This window comes from Varanus komodoensis, unplaced genomic scaffold (genome assembly GCF_004798865.1).
Source record: "Varanus komodoensis strain SLA01 unplaced genomic scaffold, ASM479886v1 scaffold10, whole genome shotgun sequence".
Classification (NCBI taxonomy): Eukaryota; Metazoa; Chordata; class Lepidosauria; order Squamata; family Varanidae; genus Varanus; species Varanus komodoensis.
This window is the reverse complement of record NW_025335269.1, coordinates 18773571-18798364: the sequence shown is the minus strand read 5'-3', so window position 1 is coordinate 18798364 and position 24794 is coordinate 18773571. Positions and strand designations below refer to the sequence as shown.

The window sequence follows — 24794 nt, the reverse complement described above, 5'->3', positions numbered from 1 at the left end:
TTCCAATGGCAATTATAAATTGTTCAGAGTGGTTCTTTAAATGTTGTGAACAGACTGTTGTGGCATCTAAGATAGAAAAGGCATAATGTATACTAGTTGAAGGGCTTATTTGTTTTCTACTTTTAAGCAATTTGTACAGGACAAGAAACCTTGAGAGAAAGTGGAAAAGTGATTGTCACATAAGGTATGTTTTAATCCAGTGTTGCAAATCTGGAATGCTAAAATAAAGATTTGCAACTGCTATCTAAGCCAGCATCTTCAAAAATCATAGAAAGTTGTCAGTCATGATACATCACAATATATTTGCATGCAGTGTATCAAAGTCTGGATCATTCGCCAAGTGTTGGGAGGCATATTTGCTCTGTGAATTTGCTTGAGTTTACCTACTCAAATTGTAGTGAATGTCACTTTCCAAAGGCCTCTGAGGCATCCTTTCTTTGCTTTGTTGAAGGGGCCTCCTCCACTCTATTCATCAATTGGTAGTGGTAGAGGACAGCATAGAAGCTGTACTACAAGAAAGATGAGCAGCAGCAGCGTTAGGTGTATGCAGCCCTCTTTTGATGTTGGTCATCTTGGACATACCTGATTTTACACATACAGAAGCCATTTTCCACAGTAAATATTTACACACTGGCTAAGTTTTGGTTATGTATTACATGGAAAGGTTCAGGCTTGTGTGCTCCGCACTCTCCAGCAGCAAGATCAGAAAGCTTTCACATCCATTTTCAGTCAGATACAATTTAGCATTATGACCAAAACTTAAAACTGTGATTATTATACTTGATTTAGCTTGGTTCTTTAAACTATAATTAACATACATCAGAGTTTGTTCAGGTTCTGAGATAATGTGAGACCGCTGTTATTTGGAAAGGGATGCAAAGCTTGCCATCTCCCATGGCTGTACTGGAGGAGGAGCAGGAGAGCACATGAGTTTGAGGCTTGTTTACATAACAGTGAATTACAGTTCAGCATTGTCTGAATGCTGGTAGTTTATTGACTGAAACTGAACATGGAGTCAGACGACTTTCAAGGGCCTACTGAAAGTTTTCCTATAGAAGGTAAGGTATTTTTGTAAAATCAAGTTAGGAGAAGTAGGCACATTCTTATGCAACTAACTATATATATAAAGAAAAGGGCATATGATATAGAACTGTACCTAAGTAGTACAGCATTTCAAAGGTATTTCTTTAATGCTCTTTAAACAGTGTGCTGACAATGATATATTGAAATGATTCAATTCAGCTGAGCTAAAGGATGAAGATGCTGAATTTTGAAGGCGGCAATCTTGGGAACGCAGTAACAGCTTTACAGTAATGTTCTTAAGACTACTTAAAATTAATAAAATACATGATGATGTGTATTACATTAAGCACGCTAATAACTGAAAAACTATTCCTTCTACTGCCACAGATGAATATTCTATAGCAGCACACATATCTGTAAGAGTTGCTATTGTCTATAAGTAATTAAGCTGTAAGAGAAATACCAAAAACTTGTCAAATAAAAATGTTTTGATGTATCTGACTCCTAACAAAGTCAATGTTTGTGGAAATCAAATTGTTAAGCAGATATTTGCACCAAATAAAAAATTGGTATAAGATACTACTTAAATAAAAGCATCCATATTTACACTGGCTTCAATCATTTCAAAATCAAAACCCAATATGAACTACAATCTTATGTCAACAGCACTTGCAAATTCAACTGAATATGTATCATTCAAGTAAGTGAACATTCTTACTATTAACAGTTCCATAAATCATAACTAGAATGGAGCAAAAGGTCTTTACAAATCAATAGTCAAGTATCAACTTTTGCATCCAATATTAATTGTGAGATCTCACAAAACAAAAGAAAAATACTTTACAAAATTATTTGAAAATGTTTTTACTGAAATTGAAATGTATACATCTTATTTAAAAACGAAAAGCAAATTTGCTGGTGCCATTAATTAAATCCAAGTGAACCAAACTACTGTACAGCTTTTAAAATTGAGTGACATTTTTCAATCAAAAGACTCTTCACAAATTTGAGAAATGGTGCTGAGATGACACATCAAGTCAAAAGAAAACACCCAAATACAACCAAAAATAATTTATAAGCAAGAACAACTCAAAACAGTTTATGCTCACAAGCTATACTCCCTCCCCATCAGTGCAGAATAGTCTGGGTCATGGGGACTGGGGGGGAAGCAAGCATTCATCCTAGCAGTTTTGTAATTTAATGATTTAAAAAAAGAATACTTAGACTAAGCACTGAGTCTAGGGGATATTAAAATGGGAATTAAATTAAAAACAGTATTAGACATGCTGCTTTTACCCCTTCTCAACTGTTTACTACATCATTCAAGATTTTAGTTATTCAAAAGAAAGCAGGGGAAAAAGAGCAAGTCCACACACCACAAAGGTGGAACAACCTGCTACGTCTTACTCTCCCTCAGATAACTGTATTTATGCAGAATCCAGAAGTTATCTCTGACCTTCAGGTAACATAAGGACATTTTTGCAGTTCATTAAGATGTGCGACTGCTAGTCAAGTATTTGGTTGTATGGAAGAGGCACTGTAAGTATGGTCATCCCATAAGAGTCAGAGGAAAAAAGGATGTGACAGTTCACACCTGGAAGTAATCAAGGAAAAGTACCGGTCTGCACCTGAAGATAAAACCATGTTTCATGGATTTTTGCTTAATGCTCCAATATTTTTCCCTTGGTAACAGTGACATTCCTTTTTCCCCCCACTCTCTCCATAAGGAAGTCCCAACTCACTACTACTTAGTGTGGTCTGAAAAAGAAAACACTGAGCTGCAGCATTACTTCATTTAAAAAAAAAAAAACTAAAAAGACATGATGCATAGGCAGATTTTTTTCCATTTAACCTGTTTGCAAAGCAAAGTATTGTACCTCACAGGATTTAATCTTATCCTCTCAATTAGGTACTAATGGTAATGCGTTCTGCTGCATGCTTAATTTTCATCTGGCTAGGACTTAATAAGAAGTCCAACTCTGACATTTACACTTCTTACTTTCCCGCTTATACACAATTTATACAGAGGATTCTGTTTTGACAGGCTTACTCTCGATACCCCAAACCTGATTGCTATCATCTTTACTAGTTATCTCCACACAAATTACTATGTGCTCTGCTAACATCAAAAAAAGAAAATCAGCATAAAGGTACAAGCAAGTAATAGACAAACTGGCACAGAAAGGTAAATGCCCAGAGTAAGTTTACATTCAAACTGGATACAGTGTAATAGGAAAGCAGTACTGCTTCTAGAAACTGCACCTACTGGCCATAGCTTGCCATTATTTTTTCAAAAAAAAAGGGGGGGGGGCTTATTTTTTTTCCATGCCTGTACACAAGCTGTTGCGGCATTGATACCTCTTATGAGGACATTTGGCTATGGCAGTGATAAGTTCTCTACTAAACAGCTCATTAGAAAGGTCATCTTGTGTTTTCAATATGAAACATTCTATACGGTGAAGTCAGATCTCTGAAGAAACTCGGTATTATGTGTCATTCTTGAGCATGACTTCATTCTATACTGGAATATCAGTCCATCATTATGTATGGCAACATCATTTCAAAATTATATGGAAGCCTTCACCATTTTCAGCTGTAGAGGGGGAAAATGACCAATCTTATCAGTTAAATAAAGTTCATATCAGCCAATACAAAGTACATTAAAAAACCATTTATTCTGTAGTATTTATATCAATAGAAGTACAAGTTACTTAAAATTATTTCATAAAAACTGCTGCTGTAGGTAATAACATTGCATTTAAACAACATCCTGAAACTTACTTTGTGACTTCCAGAATGCAACGTCTTTAACTTGGCACATCAGTTCTAGAAACTCACATTCTGTACAAAGCTTAGCTATAAATACTTTAAGACTTCTTTTAAGAGAAATGTTAGTAGTTTTAGCTTCTGAGATCTGAATGTTTACTGAAAGGACATTGGTTTCTAAACTCCAGTATGCAAACGTATAGGCATAAAGGTCAGGCCTTCAAATGTAAAAATAAAGAGTACTTGAAATCCAGGGAGGCCTGTGCTTCTTCACATGCATGGAGAAGAGGGTGTGGCCATTTTTCCTTCTAGCAGCAGCCCCTTAAATGTTATTAGGTGGAGAGCTTTCTTAGAAAACTGTTCTGGAGGAAAATTGAAAAGCTTCCGTATTTGGAAAAACCATATACAGGATTTACATTCTGGCCATTATCTGTTACATGACAGTTGACAGTATAAAGTCTCTTTATTGTATCATTTTATAAGTACTTCACATAGCCTTATATCCAAGATGCCATACTGTATAGTTTCACAGTAAGAGCTTGTTTCTTGTGTCCCATGACCAGAAAAAAGGGACTAAAATAGTAAGCAAATATACCACAAAATAAATTGTGCACCTGGAGATCCTGTTGTGAGCCATAAGAAAGAGCATTTCCACTGGGTTGCCAGAATAGGCAGGTCACAGACTCAGTGGAATATAGGAAAAAGATTCTCCTCCACCGGAAAAGTACGAAAAGAAATGAGAACACCAGTGATTTACCTTAGGCTCAACCCAGGCCCTACTGCTCTTGTTCCAGTTCATATGCTAAATCAAGTAGTATAGCATTATAAATGTCCCAGGAGCAGCCATAATCCAACAGCCATTTCAACCAAACTAGACAGCTTTACAGAGGGTAAATTTAGAGAAATTTATGGAGGATAAGAGTATCAATGTCTACCACTCATAATCTCTACTTCCAGTTGGAGCAATATGCTTCTGAATATCAGTATTGCTATTCCACTGGCACTAGGTTATTGCAAAGGGGACACAGCTCAAGTTCAATTTCTAGTTCTCCAGGGATAGCTAAAAGAACTCCTACCTGAAACTCTGGCCCAACACTCCCAGTCAGCATTGCGAGGACTGGGCTAGATGGACCAACAACCCAACTCAACATAAGGCAGCTTCCTATTTTCCTTTGTGCTTGAGCCCTGCTTGCAAGCTGCCCACAGGAAAGTGGTTGGCTACAGTGTGACCCCAATGCTTAGGTCTGATCCAGCAGGAATCACAAGAGATGTAACCATGATAAAATTGCCAATTTTCTAAATATCTGTATTTTTTTCAAGGCTATTTTGGCAACACTTCAATAAGGCAACAGTCATCCACAGACTTAGGCAGACCTTTATGTGCCCATAATAGCTGTGTTAACAGAAGACTATTTTTCACAGTTATATTATTAAGAACTCAGGGACGATCTTCCATCTTTCTCATCTTTCTCCTGTTTTCTTTTTAGCATTCCCTCAACTATTCCTCCTTAACCACCTCACTCCACAAGCCATTATGTTTTGTACATGATTTCAATATTTACGGCATGTGCTCTAGCTTCTTTGTTGGCTGCAATACATTCCATGACTTCCCAAACAAGGCCAACAAGCCTCTGTTGCTTGCCCCAAGAAACTAGTGGAAGAAACTCATTTCAGATGTCGTCATCTTCTGAAGAACAAGAATGTTCACACTGCCAAGTTTTCCTTTCAGTGTATTTTGAAATGCAGAGATTTTTAAATGCACTTTTGAAGTTTCAGAGGAACACTGAAAGGGAATCTTTATAAAACCCTTCTTGCATGTTATGAAAATTATTTGGCTCAGGTCAATTATCTCTGGATAGGAATTGTACTACACACACAGTTTTAGCTGGTTTGTCTGCCATATTAAAACCTTATGAAGTCAAGCTTCCCTGAACCTTAGGTTCACATGCTTCCCACATCAGCCAGGAAGACTGAAGCTTTGCTTCCATCTTAGATAAACTAAACTGTGGTTGATCATTCAAACTATAAGCCAATTCACATGAATACCAAAAGCGAAACAAGCCTCAGTGGTTAAGTCACACTTTACAAAATACCTGCCAGGCCACAGCTTGTACAATCCAAACCTGAGCAACATGGCTTGTTAGAAGGAAAAATCCATGGCCTGTTGATGGGTTGAGGGTTCCTTTCACCTAAAATAAGCCCATCCTGCCTGGGTTCAGATAACACAAGCCATGGCTAGGGGGAAGCAAACTGGCTGAAACAAGCCATCATAGCTTGTTTAACCTATGATGATCATACAAACCAGGTCTATGGTTTAACTTTATAGGTAAACTCACTGAAGTCAGTGAAAATCGAAAGATGAGGCAATGCAGTATGATTTAAGAACTGGAAACATCTTCCTTTGAAAAATGCAAATACTGCTATTTTGCAAAATTTTAAAACATTTGTGGGTTTTGTCTGTCATCATTATTAGCATACCTTTTATTGTGGTAACTAAGAAGCAGCTCTCATCTTCAAAGTTCTGAACCATCTAGGAAGAAAAATTCCATTCCTTGAGAACAATGTGCCCAACAACCATGTACCACACACACTCTCATTAGAAACAAAGTTACCACAAGGAGAGCTGGACTGTTCCACAAACAACAACTTGAACCTCTGATTTGTCCCTCCCTCTTCAAATATAATTCTTTCAACTTACTCTGCTTCAGTCCAAACTGTAGTTCTTCTGATATCACTTATACAGTGAACTGGTTTGCACATTAACTTACAGTACAGGTTGGGTACAGATTGTTATTGAATCATGATGTGCAAATCCTGTACTAAGGTTTAACTATGGTCTGTTTGTGGTTAACAACCAATAGTTAACCCATACACAGGGTTCACAAGCGACAAAAACTCACAATTCAGTGACAATGCATACTCAACCCATAATCTGGCTTGTCACCACATGCAAATCAAAACACATAATCATTACAAGAAATAATAATAATAGAATAACAAAATGTGACAGTATTGCTATACATATTATGCCTCTAATTTATACAGAAAGGCCATGCTTTACATTTTACACAGGGCAAATATTAACAAATGTTGTAGCAGGGAATGGGGCAATCATGAAAAATATGCCCATGAGTAATTTTAGTAAGAATTTTGGATCTTCAGTCAAAGAATGAGAATCAGCTGCCATGTTGGTTTTTGATGCAGTGAAAAGTATGATCGCATGTCACTTGCAAAAGTACACATGAGCTCATTTTCCTTAAATACAGACTCAAACAGTAATTATACAAGTTTTAAATTTACTTGGAAGTATACTTAGAAAATTCATATACCATTAAATATTCCATGCATTATTTCTAATTCTAGCTGCTGCAACCGACAAGAAAATTCAGCTAACAGAACCCAGTAAGTTGTGTGTGTGTGTTGTTCTTACACAACTGTTTGATACTATTAGCTACCTCAAGTTTCTACCTGCTCAAAACAACCAATATAAGTGCTGAATAGTTCTGGACAGAGCATTGTGATACCAGCACTTCTCACTCAATTGCCTTTCCAACATTAAGGTTGCACCTTTTCTAGTATTTGAATGTTTAATTCAAAAATGCAAATACATAGATGGAAATAAATCAATTTACCTGATCGCTGACAAGGATATGGATGCCAGTAGGACCTTGTCTGTAAACCTGGTTAATCTGATGCAAAGGAATATTGAACACCGAAGCAAGCTTGCGAGTGACTTCTGAGGCAGCCATTTCTTCCAAGTAGATTGCATGATAAACTAAGATTAAAAGAGCTTTTATTCTTGCAGTGTTCCTCAAAAATACAGATTTCTTCCATTTCTATCTATTGTGAAAGCTCCTGGAATCTAAATCACAAAGTCTGTATTGCCATTTTTAAAAAATCATATGGACCACAAGAATCAAACTGTTTTGCATTTTAGATCTATGAGAGCATATGCTTGCAACCTGTAGCCTAAAGACCTAGGTTCCTATGTTGTTTCTTTCCTAACTCAAAAGGCAGGAACCTCAGTGTTTCAACCAGGTAGAGCACAAACTGAACTTTGATGCCTCTTGCCTAAAACAGGGTCCCCAATCCTTAATCTACACCACCACTCATTTCTGCCCCATTCTTGGACTGGAATTAAATAACAGCGCAATTTAGTCCTTATAGTTTTTTCCAGAAGAAATCCAAGTGTGGGCAGAGCCAGCCTCATTCCTTTCTCAGTCTCAAATATCCCTAGACTAGGGGTGGTAAATATCTTTCAGACCAAGGGTTGAATTCAATTTTGGAGCAGCTCTCAGAAGATACATTCCAGGGGTGAGCATGGCCAAAGTATCACCTCCTACCATAAAACCAGCACATTATACCCTAAATCTCTCACTCCATAACTATGTTTTAGGAAAGGCATATCATTTTAGAAAGAGGGAAAATGCCAAGAAAACCACCAAGCAATCAGTGTTTGAGGGAAGCTTTCCAGGGAACCAGAGAAGTCCATATTATGACCTTAGGAGGGCTGGCTTTAACCCCTGGTCTGAAGCTCTCTGCCACTCAAGGGTTCTGTTGAAATGCCATTGCATGCTTCAGAGCTAGAAATGGAGCAGCATGAGTCCTTGTCATTTGAAGGTAGCAAAAGCACATTCTGAGTGTACACAGCCTTGCTCATTTTATGTTTCAATGCTGACGTGTCCACAAGATGACAGTGTACAAAAGCAGAGGATTTGCAGGAAAGACAAGATCTGACTTCATCTTGGCAAGGCTGAGAGATGACAGGGGTATCAAGAATCTCCTATATTACTTTGTCCAAGCCACAGCATGGGGGCTCTAAGGATTGAAGCTGTCTTGTTGAGTAGTCTTATTTCCTGCAAGTGGATTTGTAGATGCCTGGCTACATGCTTCTTCAGTAATTCTTTTTTCCAGGCTGAACATGCCTAACTCCCATTACTTCCTTTAATAGTAGATCAACAGGTTCCTTTTGAAAGTGTATGCCCAAAATTGTGTGCGCAACAATACTCAGAACATGGTCTCAGAGAAGAGGTACTTCTCAAGGTTTGGAAACTGTGTGTTAATACAATGTGAAATAGGGTTGTTTTCTCAAGAGTGTGATATTAACTTCGTATACAGTCTACCATCCATGATCGTAGTTTGGTATAAATGTTGTAGATGTTAACACTGGGCTCTATTCACTGCATTCTTTTTGCCCTTCTAGGAGCCTCTAAGTTATTCAAGCAATGCATTGTTTCCTACAGTATTTATTGTAAGGTCCCAAGCCAGGTGTAAGTGATGAACAACTTGCACTCTTCTAAATTATAGAAACAGAAAATTTCATTCTAAAAGCAGCTACTTTTAGAAAGACAATTCACATACCAAATATTGCACCGTTCCTGCTTTCTCCACTGCCTGAGCCTTGCTGCCTTTCCAGCTGTACACTTCTTGACTGCTCCTGGCATACATAGATTGTTAGACGTGGCCTTACAGACCTGGAATGTAAAGGTAAAAAATAAGAGGGGCTCCTGTACAGAATATTGCAGACGCATGCCCATTTTATTTTGTTACTTGAACACTATTCTTTACAAACTACATAAAATGTGATGCAAACTATTAAAGACTGTTTAGTCTAATGACTAATCTCAGAACCACCGAGATTGTCTGATGCTGCTGAATTAATTTTCAATTTTAAGACTAAAGCAATTAAGACATTGGTGTATGGTGCAATTTTGTAATACAACTACTAGAGTAGCAGAATAACAGTAAGTTAACATAATCTATTATGCCAGCTTAATTCATAGTTAGAAATCTGCAATTGTTAATATTTAGTAGCCATGACCTCAAGAACTTTAGGTTGGTTATAGCTCACCTAAATGAGAAGATTTGTCTCTTGGCAACAAACCCATCCGTCTTCAAGAAATCAGTACTGCCCAACTGCATTGCTACCAGTCTTACAGTCTACCTTTGAGCTCATCAGTGCCTGCATCATATCTGTGGCCTGCCCTGAAGGTGTACAACAAAACATTCTTCTTTTGAGCACAGTACTTCCAACTCCTGCATGAGCTCACACAGGCATACGCCAATCGAAAATCTGAATTAATATCTCCCAAATCCCTCTAGTCTAAAACAGACTTTCTTATACAACTGATACAAGCAGAATTGACATTGGGATGCTATTTACCTTGATTTAAGTGCATTGTAAAGCCGAATTCCATCAGCTGGACCACAGATTTGTACCAGATCTTCTCTTGTCAGCTTCAATAAGTCTGCACCTACAGAAATAGACAGAATAGCATCTAAATAATCTCTAAACTGGAATGCCAACTTTTAACTGTTGGAAAACAATACTGTCACTGACAAATAGATCACACTTGTAGCAACATTTCTACACAAGTTACTAGCCACTCTTGCTAACATAACAATTTTGCTACATTGGTGGCACACTCAACTATCCTGACATTCTAAATGTTGATTAAGTTTAAGCAAGTTGCATTCTTAAGTCACAGTTTAGAGTATAATTGCAAGGTGTTTTATACAAACTTCAAGATATAGGAAAAATAAAGGAAGCATATGATGGATAATTCTTACATAGATTACTGGTTCCTGTAAACGAAAGGTGTGTTATGTTCCTTGCGTTCTACCTATCCTGGTAATGCCACTGTTGCCTGGTATGGTTTGCAATTTAGTGCTCCCATCCCCAAAGGACTTAGCTGTGCACAGCTACCTACTGTGCTATCTACTTTTGTTTGGACATCAGTTGGCTTCAAAGTTAGCTGGAAAACCTTTTTTCTAACTTAGTTGTTACATGCATAGCAGCAATATCTACATTTAGACAGGACCGCTGCCAGTAGCGCCAGGAATATCAATACATCCACTACATCCACATTCTGTACATACAACTTCCTCACACTAAAGTCAAATGGCATACCAAATTCTTAAAGTATTTTGATTTCTGGTATTCTTCCAGTAAATATCAGGACTCCTTATGGCTAGCCTCCTTAGTTAACTATCAAAGTTACTTTTGCTTTTGTTGTATCTAAGCAAAAACCTGCCTAAGATAATATTTGCAAATATTCTTTTTAGATGCAAAAGCTGAGGGCAGGAGAGAAAGTGTTTTAATTTTTCTTCTGGACTTATCACCTCCTCTCCAAATTCTCTACTTTTGCCTTGCAATATGATCTGTTTCTCAGGTTACAATTCTGTACTGTCAGTGTGTCTTTCTTGTGTTGCTGCTCCTGCCTGGGTATCATCGGTGCTTTAGAGTTTAGAATGAAGGGCCTTGTCTTCTTGCACTCTCCAGAATAAAACGAACCTGTGCCAGAGTTATGATTATGTCTCTGCAGCATAATGACTGGGGTAGTGACAATGAGGGGGTAAAGAGGAGGCTGCAGTTACTATAATCCATATCACAGGAGCAGTGTTGGCTATTTCCAGTATATCCACAGCATCTCGCATTTGTTTTAACCACCACATTCCCATGCATTTAAGGCATGCTTGAGCAATGGCTAATTACGAAGAGGGCAGGCTCAGATGATCCAATGTTATTGTATTATTTGGTGGGGAAGAGTTCTATAGTTAAACAAAGTGAATGAAAGACCTTTCAATGCACTAGAATTCTATTTTCTGATTTTACAGCCAAACTGATTGCACTGTGTTCAGACTGTTAATTAACTTGTTCATATGCTGAATTATGGCCTCATTTGCAAGTGACATGAGATTATTCAGCAAAGTGAAAGCTCAAGCAGTCTTCAAAGAGATTCAAAAGGATCTTTCTAAATGGAATAGAAAACAAAACAACAAAATCCTAACTGCTAAACTGAGAGGGTCTGAACAGATGGTGAGCATCTAGTGAAGATTTTAGGATTATGGGGAATAGCTCAATATAAACAGTTTGCAGTAGCGTTAAAAAAGAAAAGCACACATTACGCATTAGGAAAGAGGCTAAAAGTAGGATTTCTCAGACTGTGATGTTTTACATAAATATGTGAGGTGATTTCAACAGAAATTCTGGTTGTAGTCATTTCAAAACTGGATATTGCAGAGAAAAAATGCAGACAAGGGCAACCAAAATCATCAATGGAATAGGCTGTCCGCCCAACAAAAAAAAAAGGTGTTTGTGGCTTTTTAGCCTAGAAAAAGATGAATGGGGATGGAAGGATGTTTATAAAATTATGCGCCGTGTGGGAAGTCACATTTCCCCCTTACATTTAATACTAAGTCTCAGTTTTAGGACAGGCAAACACATTTCACACGTTATGCAGTTCACTGTCACAGACGGCTTTAAAGAGGAGTAGACAATTTCAGGGAGGGCTGCTATTCTCTATTCCTCTGAGTACTCATTGCTGGGATGCAAACAGGAAAGGACTGTTCCATTCCTAAGTTCTTTGCAGACTTTTTAGAAGCATTTGACAGGCTACTGGTAACAAACAGGATGCTGAACTAGATGTGAACTTGGTCTGAGGCTAGAAATCTGGTTCTTACATTCTGGTAATTATACTCCTTGAGGGGAATGTTGTAAAATAGGACAATAAAGAGCAAATATATTGTAAAGAATTCAGAAAACAATGAAATCAGGTTAGATTTGAGATAAAAAGATTAGGATAAAAATAGTTTACTAATTTAATATATCTTAGATGTAGTTAATCTGCAATTCAGCAATAGTGCCTAAATTTAAAATTAAAATATATGCTTAGAATTGTTGAAGTACCTGAGAAATTTGAAAACAACCTTGTATAAGTGGAAAACCTATGTTTAAGCAACCATTGTTGAGTTTCTTGGATAGTGGCTGACGAATGAAGTTGCTATGGGAGGAAAAAAACAATATTACTACCTTAGCTTTTGTATAAAATGGTATTAAAACACATGATTTTCGAAGAGTCTACAAATGAATATAGCATGAGGATTTCTTGGTAACATGAGAAATTGGGACTCACCTCTCCAGACGCTTGGGAAACTCCATCTCCTTGGTGATTCGGAGATGATGAATTACTAGACCAGGAAGGATTTGGAAAGGAACATCACAAACTAATTTTACCTCGACTGTTTTTGAAGTTTACAAAATGAAAGGTGTGATCTAGCGGGAAATAACTCAACTTTTTTCTTATTAGCAGTTTTCCCCACGGTAAACTTCATTCCTTTTAAAGGAAATTTCCCAGACAGGGCAAAAGAATATTGTTGAAAGGCAGGGCTAGACTAGCTGTACTTACGTTGCTTTAATCTGAATGTTCATAACCTAATATACAACCACAGGCCTCTCCAAGCCTCCCAAAACACACACACACCACCACCACCACATAAAAGTTCCATAGAAAACTTACTCTTCCTACTGAATCACCAGTAGAATTTTTACAATAGCGTTTATCATATTTTTTACACATTAATCTTAAAATGAAGTGTTAACCCAGAAGAGAAACATACCTGTCTGGGACACTGTAAGTATTATGTGGAGTAGAGGTAAAAGCTGGAGTTGGAGTAGGGCTACTGTTCACAAATGCAGTAGGTGTATCGGGCCATGGAGAACACTAGAGTAATTAGAAACATTACACACTAGTTTTACCATTAAATTTACAGTTTTTCTAGAGTAATTAGAAACATTACGCAGGAATTTTACCATTAAAACACAAAAATAAGAAACATTACACACTAGTTTTACCATTACATTGTAGGAATCCTACTTTTAAAATGTTGAAGTTTCAGATTTCACTTACTTATCACAAAATCATGTATTGCTAAGCATGCATGCTACCCAAAGGTCACTTAATCAAAAATTTCTGTATCTTTTGTGTTAGATGAAGGCAGTAATTTGTTGCCTTATGATACCCAATTAGGAATAACCAAACAGATCTCATATTTCCAGAAAATAGTCTAAATTTCTAAAATATTCCATAAAAGGACAGCCTTCAATGAATGGTTATAGAACATTTCATGCTAAGAAAGCACAGTACATTTTGTAAGAATTCTGCAACCAATAATCTAAAAGTATTTGTTCAATTAAGTGGAGTTATTTTGGTTCTAACACAAAGCAACTTGATTTCCAATCAACTATTTGAATTAATACTTGAATCAAAATTATTTTTTCAGATATGTAGCTCTTTCATTACCGTTTTTCTGAAATGTGTAAGCCTTAAAATAGATTACTATCTTAAAGGAAAGTAGACCTTGTAGGAAAGTATCCACAAACTAAGAGTGTGTGTATACACACACACACACACACACACACACACACACACACACACACACACACAAAAGACTGCCTTTTCAAGAAATCCTGGAAATTGATGTAAGGAATCCTGGCCCTCCAACATGGCTACTGGAGGGATGCTAGGAGTTGTATGATTTTCTGTCTGAGCATGCATGGGATTGCACCCTAAATTAATCATAGCTTGTCCTATTGGGTCTAGTCTAAGCATAACTCTATCTGAATCCTGTAATTCCAAGGATTTAAGGAATACCACTGAAGTTTGCAATGTTGATAGATACTGTCCAGAAAACAGGTGGAACCTCATCATATCTCATAAAACACTTCAAGAAACTTTTGATGACCCTCATCTTACAAGAAGTTGTAGCAAGCTAGATTCCTTATTTCACATCTGGCAATTAATGGTAAGGGAAACTGCAGCACCACACATTTCCATTTGGTTTGCTGCTATGGAACCTTTAAATACAGCAGGCATTGCAACCAAAGATACTACTTGCTTGCTAAAGTTTTTTAGCTTTAAAAATAAGTGTTTTATACATTAGAATGCACAGATCTTCTGAAGCTGCACATTTAAAGCAGCTCATGAAGGTGCATATTTAAAGCAGCTTTCTTCAATTCAAGAAATAACGTATCAGCTGGAAAGTGTGTTTGACTCTATGCTAAGTATTTTCAGTTGATTTTACTTTCCATGTGACCTCTATCAAGGGCATAGCTCCAATTCCCTCTATATTCTCTATTACTTTCCCTCAGATATTAGTTCTCAGTCAAAGGAATCAACTCTTTTGTACCCATGATCATGTTCTCCTAACAGCATAAAGCCTGAACTGCCTTTCCAGTTCAACTGGAGCCTAACTATGCTACTTTTAGTTATCATGACATGGCAGATTTCAAAGTCCTGCTCTTAAATGAAAAATAAATACATATCCAGCTACAACAACCCTTCCCTAGAAAAACAATTAACAAAGCTCTGCGGAAAGGAGAATATATGAAGATCATGTGAAATACTGGCCAGCCTTACAGGATGGCAGGGGTTCAAGAATAACCTAAGAAATGGGAATGTTGCCTGTTTTACCTCTGGCTCTTACAGCCAATTTATGAACAATTTTCATGGTCCCAGAAGTTACTTAGTGGCTGCTTCAAAAGCTGAAGCTTGAATGCTGGGATAATGGCACACATTGGGAAGACCAGGAGTCAATAAAGGCTAGAACATGGATGTACCATTATTTAGGCACATTAATTAAAACCTGGCCACAAAGCAATGCAAGGAAATCTGTCTGTCAAAAGTACTGTTCTTTGAGCCCCTCATCAATCAGGCTGCAGCACTGCAAAAGAGGAAGAACAAAGTAAACAAACAAAAGCTACTGTATAGTTCTTCCTGTGGCCACAACTATGTAGGAATATCTGGAAAAGATCCTGCCAATTTCTGTAGAGAGGACAGACTGGGTCACTGACCTAAAGCCATAATTAATTCTGCTCAATGTTGCCAAGACCTAGAAACAGCATATTAGGTGTAGGGATTTAAGGACTAAGGAGACCTAAATTAAAATTCCCAGTCATGAAACTAACTGGGGAACTTTGCGCCAATCACTATTTCTCACATTTTACCTCACAGAGTTATCGTGAGGAAAGGGAGAGCCATGTAACACTGCCTTGTATTCCTTTGAGGAATAACAGGTTACATGGCAATTTTAAGAAGAATTTTTGATTTTTTTCCACAAGATAACATACAGCAGAAATTACCAGCTGATATCGTATAAGCCATTTTATAAGTCAGCTTCACAGCAGAAGTCATCTCATTCACAGACGGAGCAGTCATGCTAACACTAAATATGACTGGGCAAACAAACAGAATTGGGAAGCTTAAACTTTACTCTTCATATGGACTGTCAGCATGATGGAGTTCAGCAGCTTAAGAAGAAGGGTATATATGAACAGAGCCTTTGAGGCACGTGCTTCCATCTTAATGAACTGAGAAGGGCTATTTTATTACATGTACAGGAGCCACTAAGTAAGGGACTAGTGAAGACGTATGTTCATCTGCCAGCTTGCATTTAAAAGTGCATAATACACATATTTGCCTCTTAAGCAAATACACAATCAGACGAAGTGCATTAAAATACTGTTAAAGTGTACTCTTAGATAAGAATACAAATATGAGAAATGGAAAGGCAGTAATCAGAAAATCAAACTATCATTACTGCAAATAATTTTACAAAATACAGGGCCAGGAAGATCTGCTGTTTATGGAAACTTGCAAGTGGATATAAAGGAATATACATCTAAAGTGAATATTGCTACTTCCCATGCCATTATTTATGTATGAGGAAACAGCTTTGAAGAACACAGCTATTCAATACAGCCATTTTGTATGTGAACTGAAGCTCTTTATTTTAATAATAGTCACAGGCCTGCTAACATTTTATTATGTGTTAGATTTAGGAAGTATTTCTCACTAAGGTACAATGATGAAGTAATTTGTGGGTAAGTAAAAGTGAATTAAGCCAAGGCAGATAAAAATCTTTTTATTCTGATCTTCAATGACAGAAATTGGTCCTATATCTAACACTGCACAAGATAACTTGCACAATGAAAAGTAAGCAGAAGTCCCTTACACTGCCTCGCTTTGCCAGAGAATCACCGTAGTCTGCTGGCAAAGTCCGCTTGCTGGACTTTTTCTGCTCATGTTCAACTGCATCTTCAATTATAGGCTCAAGCCTCATCTGGACAAACACCAAAGATGTGGATCAATTTCTTTTCATTATACAGTGAGGAAAAAATTTAAAGCCTTTTAAAAACTTCTGCAATCTTTAGAAAGCTATAGAAAACTCACTGGTGTTTAAATAAAAAGAAATGCAAAAGCCCAGTGAGGCTCTGCCCATAAATTCAATAACCTCTAAAATAACAACTGAGGGCTTAATCTGGAAGGAGAAAACAAACCCTGACACAGTGTTTCAACACTGACGGGATTTTAGACATGTACATGAGATTTCCTAGAGCAATACTAAATATGATATCTATCTCTGTGGGGACTTGCAGGTTTTTATTTCTCTATGAAATACAACTATCAAATAAAAAGCTTACTTTTATGCCCCTCCCGCTGAGACTTTAACTCATTAGATACATTAAAAGTATGTAATGAATACTGTACACCTTCTCTCTATAAATGAAAACATTTTCATATTTTTACCTCGGTGAGAATTGTAGTGTCATATGAAGGCTGATACTTTTCTTTTTCGTGAGCAGTTCGTTTTTCCATCTTTTCTCTGTCTGTCTTCTGTTTTCTGTCTGCTCCTTTTGGCTACAAATAAAATTATACACAGAACGCATGCTGAAAAAGGGATTACAAAACTAACTATAGTGCTGCAAGCTTCCTCGATGTCTCTCTCCCACATTTTTTATTCTCATCTCTTACCTTAAAAACTTTTATTTGGCAGCTGGCTGAATGCAGATGATCAGTGTATTCTCCATTTTCTGCCTGTTTAAAAGTATCAACCTGAATTCTAAAAGGAACTCCTTTTTCACCTCCATGTTTACGAGGTGTAAATTCAGTGCTGATACAATGTACCTGAAAAAATAAACCAACCACTTCATTTGCTGCTCTCACAATTTTACTGGAAAAGCAGACAAGTTGTCATTTATAAAATCTACATCCCTACAGGGAAGCCAAAATGCTTCCACTGCACATAAAGCACTATTCTAACTTATGGAATGCATCACTACATACAAAATACGAACATGTAATGTTAAACAAACTTACAGAACGGAATGGAGAGAGCACATGAACTGTCAGCAGTGCACCAGCCACTTTCATTTTAATCAACAACCTGTGACTGGCTCATTTATCACTTGTTGAGCGTGCTGTGCAAACTCGGAATGCTGGTTTTTGTGAGCACTCTGGGTTCACACATCACTCTCTAACTTACAACCTAGCAGATCATAGGCTTGCTGATTAAAAGTGAAAATGGCACATATGTGGGAAAAAGAGCACCAGCTCTCCTGCTCATGAATGACAACCCGGGGGCTATTTCAATCATGAGCCATCATTATGTAAGAACCAGGTGATTACTTTTTTTCCCCTTAAATGACACATTTTCATAGTGGTTAAATGTATCAGCAGCTACTAAATTGTGGGGTGAGGACAATAGAAAGATGTTGCCTTTTGCCCGATTCTTTTTCTAACCCAGCAGAGCTCTTGTATTATGTGACCTAAATAATGCTTAAGATGTGGAACCTATGTGACTAACTCAAGACTTAATACAGTGATGGGTTAGACATATCACAACTAAGAAGAAAATAGAAAAGAGCTTCAACTCTTCTAAAATTAACTAAAACCCAATATAACAAATTCTCAAACCTGAATAAAGGCAGATGTGCATTTTCCAGGATCCCACAGAAATTCAACTGCATTGAGCTGGCTTGGATTTGTCTTTAAGTCAATTACTCCAACAGACATAGGAATATCTATATAAAATAAACACAACGTTTGGAAATCAGGCAATGAAAAGCTCCAATTCTATTGTTTACTTATATCTTGATGGCAGTGATAATGAACAGAAATTTTATTTCAACTTCCAAGATTTGCTTTTTCTTTAGACAAACTCTGTATGCAGATCTCGGTTTGTTACTTCTGACTTGGTTATATGAATTTATATAGAATTCTCAATAGCTGTAATGGAAATCTATGCGGGAATATATACTTTAAAGCACTTATTTAAATTTTAACAACAGAGTGCAGAAGAATAATGATGCTCTCATTAACACCTCTTCATGTGAAAAGGCTAATTCAAACACCTACCTAAATCAAGTAATCTGTCTCCAGGGCGATTCCACTTCCAACCTTCTAGCTGCTGATGTTCAGTGTACTGCAGTCTTCTGTCATGGAACACAACTCTTATGATACTCTAACAGAAATGATAAAGTAAAAGTATTTTTAAAGACTAAAGACCCAAACTGAAACTTTGCTGAAATGATTACTATGCTATAGTCCTGTAAGTAGAAATCAGGCACATTTGCAAACTGTTCCCACCCAGGTTCTTTTACTGCCATGTGACTCACCAAATAAGAGTATATAATATACAAAATTTTGAACTCTTCTCAGATAACCTCCAGATTTATTTATTTAGGGTGATGTTATGCTTTGTGGTTATGTGCATGACCAGTGAAACATATCTTTCTGAGGCTATGGCTTAACTTACAAGAGTTTAGAGAATACCAATTTATACACAGGAAAAGATCTGTGATTCTTTTGAGCTCTAAGAGCATTCCCATCACATGAGAAAAAATATGTGTTTGAGGATAAATAGAATACAGCTGTGTGTAAATGGATAAAACTAGCAGACACATACACATGTAAGAAAAAGGGTCACTGACTGAGGGTAATTGAGTGTTTAACAGGTTTTAAAACACAACTGGGTAAAAAATATCTTAATTAAAAGCTGCAATAGCTTCCATACAGCCTGAAGTGTCTGATCCTGCCTAATCTTAGAAGCTCATCAGGATCGGGCATAGTTGAAATATGGATGGGTGACTTAATGTTGTGAGACTTTCAGCTTCAGGTGGAATAAAAACATAATGAAATATCATCATCTGGATTCAGCTTGTAACACTGAGGTAGCACTGAACTGTTCTGTAATGAAAATGCCTCTCAGTTACAGACTTAATAAATCAGTTGAAAAGATTATCTGTAGTTGCTCTTTAAATGGGATTTAGGATCAAACCAGATTCTTTGACTGAGCAGTGATAATGCAGCAAGATGCTCACATTATTCTTTTGGAATATCACTGTATCATCCCCCAATTTCCAATATTATAGGTTTCCATTTAGGGATTTGCTACTGGTTCTCTTTTTATATTTCATTTTTGATGCCAAGAAGGGAGGTAAACGAGTGGATTCATATTTGTATAGTTCAACTAAAATGGGCTCGTGTACCCTATGACATTCACACTAAATTATTTTGTCAACTACAGCCCTATACCAATTTAGAAGTCTCAGGTAACACCAGCAGATTAGAGGACTGGGAGTCATGAGAGCCAAGAGTTTCCTCACAAACTTGCCAGGTGGCAGATGGTATGTTTTTCTTAAAGTGATGAACATTCACAGCTGCTATGACAAGATGAAGTTATAACTACTCAGAAATTCATCAAATTCTTATACATCTCCCAGAAAGTTTAGTTCAATACAGCAGAGAGTAAATATTGAGTAGTCATGGTCAAATCTTCTACCAAAAACATGTATCAGATTGTCTCTGAAACAGTTCTCCCCAAAATAGGAAACAACTCGCATTTTCTGAGCCAATCTGAACTGGTAAGAATTACAAGCCCCTAAACCACATATCCAATTTCAAACATAGTACTAAACACGCTGACAACGCTTACTAAGTCAACTTGTAGGCAAGTGCAAAAGGGTTTTTAACAATCCATCTACTCACATATGTCACAAAGCATTTTGATCAATGAGCATGGAAACTGATTTACACATTTCTTTCCTTCTGCAGCTAAGTGACTAGATAAAAGATAATTATGTCATGATCACTTCTGCCTGAAGATGTCACATTCAAATATTCACTCATTTGATTACACATATAAAGTCCATACAGCTTAAATTAGTACAGCATTGTTTAGAGCATCAGCTATGCTAAAGTACCAAGTTCAGACTTCTGTAATGAATACACTAGGATGGTCTCAGCTCTAGTCCCTTACTAGGCAGACGCACACACACATTCTGTAAATATTAGGGGAACACTACCATGTTGAGATAAAATGTTTTGCGTACATAGGGAAAATGCAGTAAGCATATTAAACACTGCCAAAGCAAACTTCAAGTTCTACACCAGCTCCATTCAGAAGTGAGCAGTTTTTGACATTAGTTCTCACTACTTAGTTCTTAATGTTACCGGGAGTACTCAAAAAGAATACTCAAAAAGAAACAGCCCACCCTACATGTATCTTTCTAACATCTAAAAGGTTTAGTCAAGTACAGGATTTTGGCAAGTTTGGACCTTTGGCAAGTTCCTGTAACTACAAAAAGGAATATGTGTCAGATATTTTCTATACTCTCCTAGATTCATTTTAAGACCCAAATGTTAATGATGGAAGCAGCCCCAGTGACAGAATCACAAATGGTCAGGAATCAAGACTGAACCACCAACGTACCTTTACCAGTTTCCCACTTAACTCTGGCATATCTCCCATTTTTCGATTATCTAACAGCCGGATTTCGTACGACTGACCTTTCAAAGAGGGAAACAAGTAATTTTATTTATATAGTGACCCCACCTTCACATTATCAAATGTCCATCACACACACAAATATATATATATGACTGATACATGACACTAAAACAAATTTTACACTTTTTCTTTGGAATAGGAGAAATCATGTGAAATCCAGCAAGAGCTCTTGCAGCACAGGAAGAAAAAAAAAACATCAGTATAGACAGCTACCATACCCGAATTTCTCAAAAGAATGCCAAGAATATAGCTAGTGCCTGTATTTAAAGCCACAAATACCAGCACTGCTATCTCAAACTCAATCTATACTATTATAGATAGCCAAATGTAAAATTCAAACTGGACATAATAATTACAACTGCACAAATCTGCAAGCAACCACTGCATTTCAGATGGTGAAGCAATAATGCAAGCTCAAATAAAAAAGAATTTTAAGAAAACAATCACCATACAGAAAACACTCTGTGGACCATGGTTATAATTAAATAAATATATAAACCACTTTTGTATTACTGCTTTCCATTAATGTAAAATAAATGGTCTATGGATAGATATGACCACTTGAATACTTTTATCAAACTATCATTACATTTAGAACAGCGAACATAGATTCTGGACATAATTTATAAAACAGCTCCTTTAAAGTGAGCATCAACAGGGCAGCTTTTGGTAGTATTTTAGAAGTCTGACCACTTGCACAGTTTTGCATCCTGATACAGGATTATATATAGAATAAAGTAAGAAAATTCTGTTTTTCTTAATGGGTCCAAGTATCTGGAATTATAGCTAACCATATAGCTATGAATTTGCTCAATGAATATATATAAAGTGTTTTCCTCAAACCTGCATTACTGAATGATTGTAAAGAGAACAACTATTCCACTCCTATTGTGATACATTGCTTTTTAAAATAGGTTCACAGTGAATACAGGCCAAGTTAGGGGGAATGCTGCACATTCAAGGTATCTAAAGGCTTCAACCATACAGCAAAGCAAATGCTAAATATTAAAATGACACTTAAGAGAAAATGGTAACATTTCTCTGGTCATTTTCCTTAGTATCAGGTTTTGAGTGAGGAAAGTTGTGTGAATATTAGGAGCCTAACACACTGCAATATTAGCACTGCAATAGATCCAGATACTATTTCTGTATATCTGCATTATAAATATAATCATTGTTGAATCTTTTTAAACTGCTGTTCAGCCATGATCCTTGTGCCCTAATAGCTGATTAACAAAGTGTTTTCCTCACAAGTAGAAGGATTAAACTTCCCATGTATGAAAAATTTTAGACTGAAGGGATACTATCTATGGTCCAATACCTGAATATTCTGTGTAACATCCAAAAAAGCTTAAGCTACTTGAGTGGCCTTTTGACCCCTGAACTATAGTTTTCTAGCAATACCATTATCCTTGACAACAAATGTTGGTAAACTATACAGAGCTCAAACTTTATGTCTCTTTCCTTAGAGACAAACAGAGCAGTAACACAGCACCATTCTGTCCGATGTTGGAATGAAACAACTGCTGATCATTTCCCATGTATTTTCACCAGTTTGACAAAAACTCAAGTGGAAATGTTTGTATTCCATACCATAACTATCAAGTCTGCTATCCATTCAAAGCACTTCTATTTTCTCACTTTATACATACCAGGAATAGTATGGCACATACACCATACATGCCATTCACAAGTAGTCATGAGAAAATACTATTTTTTGAGGAGGAGGGACCCTATTATTTTGCTGCTACTGTTATTACTGGCATTCCAAGTATAATATAATAAAATGCAATAAAACATTGTTCATAGGAAAAAATACTAACCTTGATTTAAGTAAGTAAGGGTTTCATCATGCAGTTTGATTGCTGGAGATGTTGCAGCACACATAACATACTGAAAAGGTGGATGTTTTGTGTCATTGTCAGGTGGAAGGCTAGAATCTTCTTGCTTGAAAATGGGCAGTGCCAAAACATCACTGAAATAAGAAAAGGCCACATAAGAATCTCAGAAGCCACAACTCTGTTCATGCTAGCAAAAGGGAGGCTACCTATGCGCAAGATACAGTGCCAGACCACCAGGAAGGAGCAGCCCTATTACCAGGAAGAAGGGCATCCTTATAGAAGCTTCTGTCTTGTTCCTAATAAATGTACAAACCACATTATTCATAGGATTGCGCCTTTAAATTTTTTTCAAAGGCAATTCAAAAAATAAAAAAATGAAACTGAAAAAGAATTAAAAATTTAACAATATGTGCAGTACTAAACAGGCTAAACAAGCAACAGTAAACCTGAGTAACAGCAAGAAGATCAAGTAGATAAACTCAAAAAAATAAAAAAGATGTTCTAGGCTAAAAACAGAAAAAGAATGCCATCACTGAAAAAGACCTGTCCCTAAATAACAAGAATACTTAGTTTTAAATTCATTTTATGGAGTTTCATAGTGGTAACTAAACTTTGCAGTAAAGGGGATAGGGGAGTCAGATGCAAATGATCATATGAATTGACAATTATGAAATAGTCACCAAGACTATGTAGCCACTTTTAACTCTTGCACTAAAGTTTATATTTTAGTACTTTTGTTGCTTTAGTCTTTAGTAATTAAGACTGATGGAAAATTTTGCTTAAAAGGATCAATAAATTCAAATCCTTGCTTAAAAATATACAGTGAATCATTTAAAATATATAGTGATATATATTGACTTTGCTATATAAAGCTAGCAGTAAACAGAAACTGTGATAAAGATTTCAATAAATGAAAGGCTTAGCAGCAGCAGACACATGATAACATGTCATCTGCCTTAAAATCTCTAGTGATTTTCTCTTCCACCTTGCAACTCCTTAGCTTGTGGCTAGTCAGCTACTGTTCATTATGCAGTTATTGCTCATTAACACATGGCTTCAATTTTCAAAATAAGCAAAAGGCCTTCAATGTAATGGTAGTACATAAAGAATAATTCAGGTACAATTAACAGATTATGCATCATCCTCAGTGATTTAAAATTTTGAAGATGTAAGGAAATTTTGGGTTGTGTGGTTAGGAAACAGCAATATTGGGGAAAATAGAAATATATCAAATCTTAAAGTCATTAATTACTTTTTATGTTGTAAAAGTAATTTATTATCTAGTTAGCAAATGGTGTTGCACTATTTGGCATACTGATAAAATTTACAGAACCTGATACATGTTTACTCCACAGCAAGATTCACTTTGTTCAGCAGACTTTACTCCCAGCTAAACATTTATAGGATTTTGGGCTTCGATGTATAAATGTACAAGCAGAACTGCAAATATATTAAACACTAGAGAGAGAGCTCACATTATCTGAAGCTATTTAATCATGTATCCTTTTACCATCTGACTTGGAATACAAAAGCATTAAAAATATAAACCACAGGTTTTGTAGTAAAGGCAACCAGCAATTCACAAGCAACAGAAACATCTCAAAGATAACATCACTTTCTAGATGCAGAAATGTAACTGGGATTTATGTACTGCCTATTATTATTCTAATTCTGCAGATGACCCAAAAAAGAACATCTTCATACATATTTTAAATTAGTTGAAAATTGTCTGGAAAAGCATTTCATTTGTTCCAA

General features: G+C 36.5%; 1 protein-coding gene across 9 annotated transcripts in view; it reads right to left on the bottom strand.

The window, feature by feature from the left end:
• Window positions 1-1871: 1871 nt before the first annotated feature.
• UBP1 (upstream binding protein 1) overlaps window positions 1872-24794 on the bottom strand; it is a 28942-nt gene continuing 6019 nt past the window's right edge. The window contains exons 2-16 of one of the 9 annotated variants that reach the window (XM_044455411.1): window positions 23022-23173; window positions 21121-21197; window positions 18765-18870; window positions 18324-18430; window positions 17382-17534; window positions 17157-17267; window positions 16582-16689; window positions 13189-13292; window positions 12705-12759; window positions 12479-12572; window positions 9953-10043; window positions 9151-9263; window positions 7422-7564; window positions 6268-6319; window positions 1872-3616 (exon numbers count right to left, since the gene is read on the bottom strand). In XM_044455411.1, coding sequence (XP_044311346.1) covers window positions 3579-3616; window positions 6268-6319; window positions 7422-7564; window positions 9151-9263; window positions 9953-10043; window positions 12479-12572; window positions 12705-12759; window positions 13189-13292; window positions 16582-16689; window positions 17157-17267; window positions 17382-17534; window positions 18324-18430; window positions 18765-18870; window positions 21121-21197; window positions 23022-23173 — 1504 coding nt within the window. In that variant the 3' untranslated portion in view covers window positions 1872-3578. Of the gene's footprint in view, window positions 3617-3679; window positions 4152-4343; window positions 6320-7421; window positions 7565-9150; window positions 9264-9640; window positions 9775-9952; window positions 10044-12478; window positions 12573-12704; window positions 12760-13188; window positions 13293-16581; window positions 16690-17156; window positions 17268-17381; window positions 17535-18323; window positions 18431-18764; window positions 18871-21120; window positions 21198-23021; window positions 23174-24794 lie in introns of those variants that run through there. The other 8 variants (XM_044455402.1, XM_044455393.1, XM_044455438.1 and 5 more) reach the window with 8 other exon arrangements.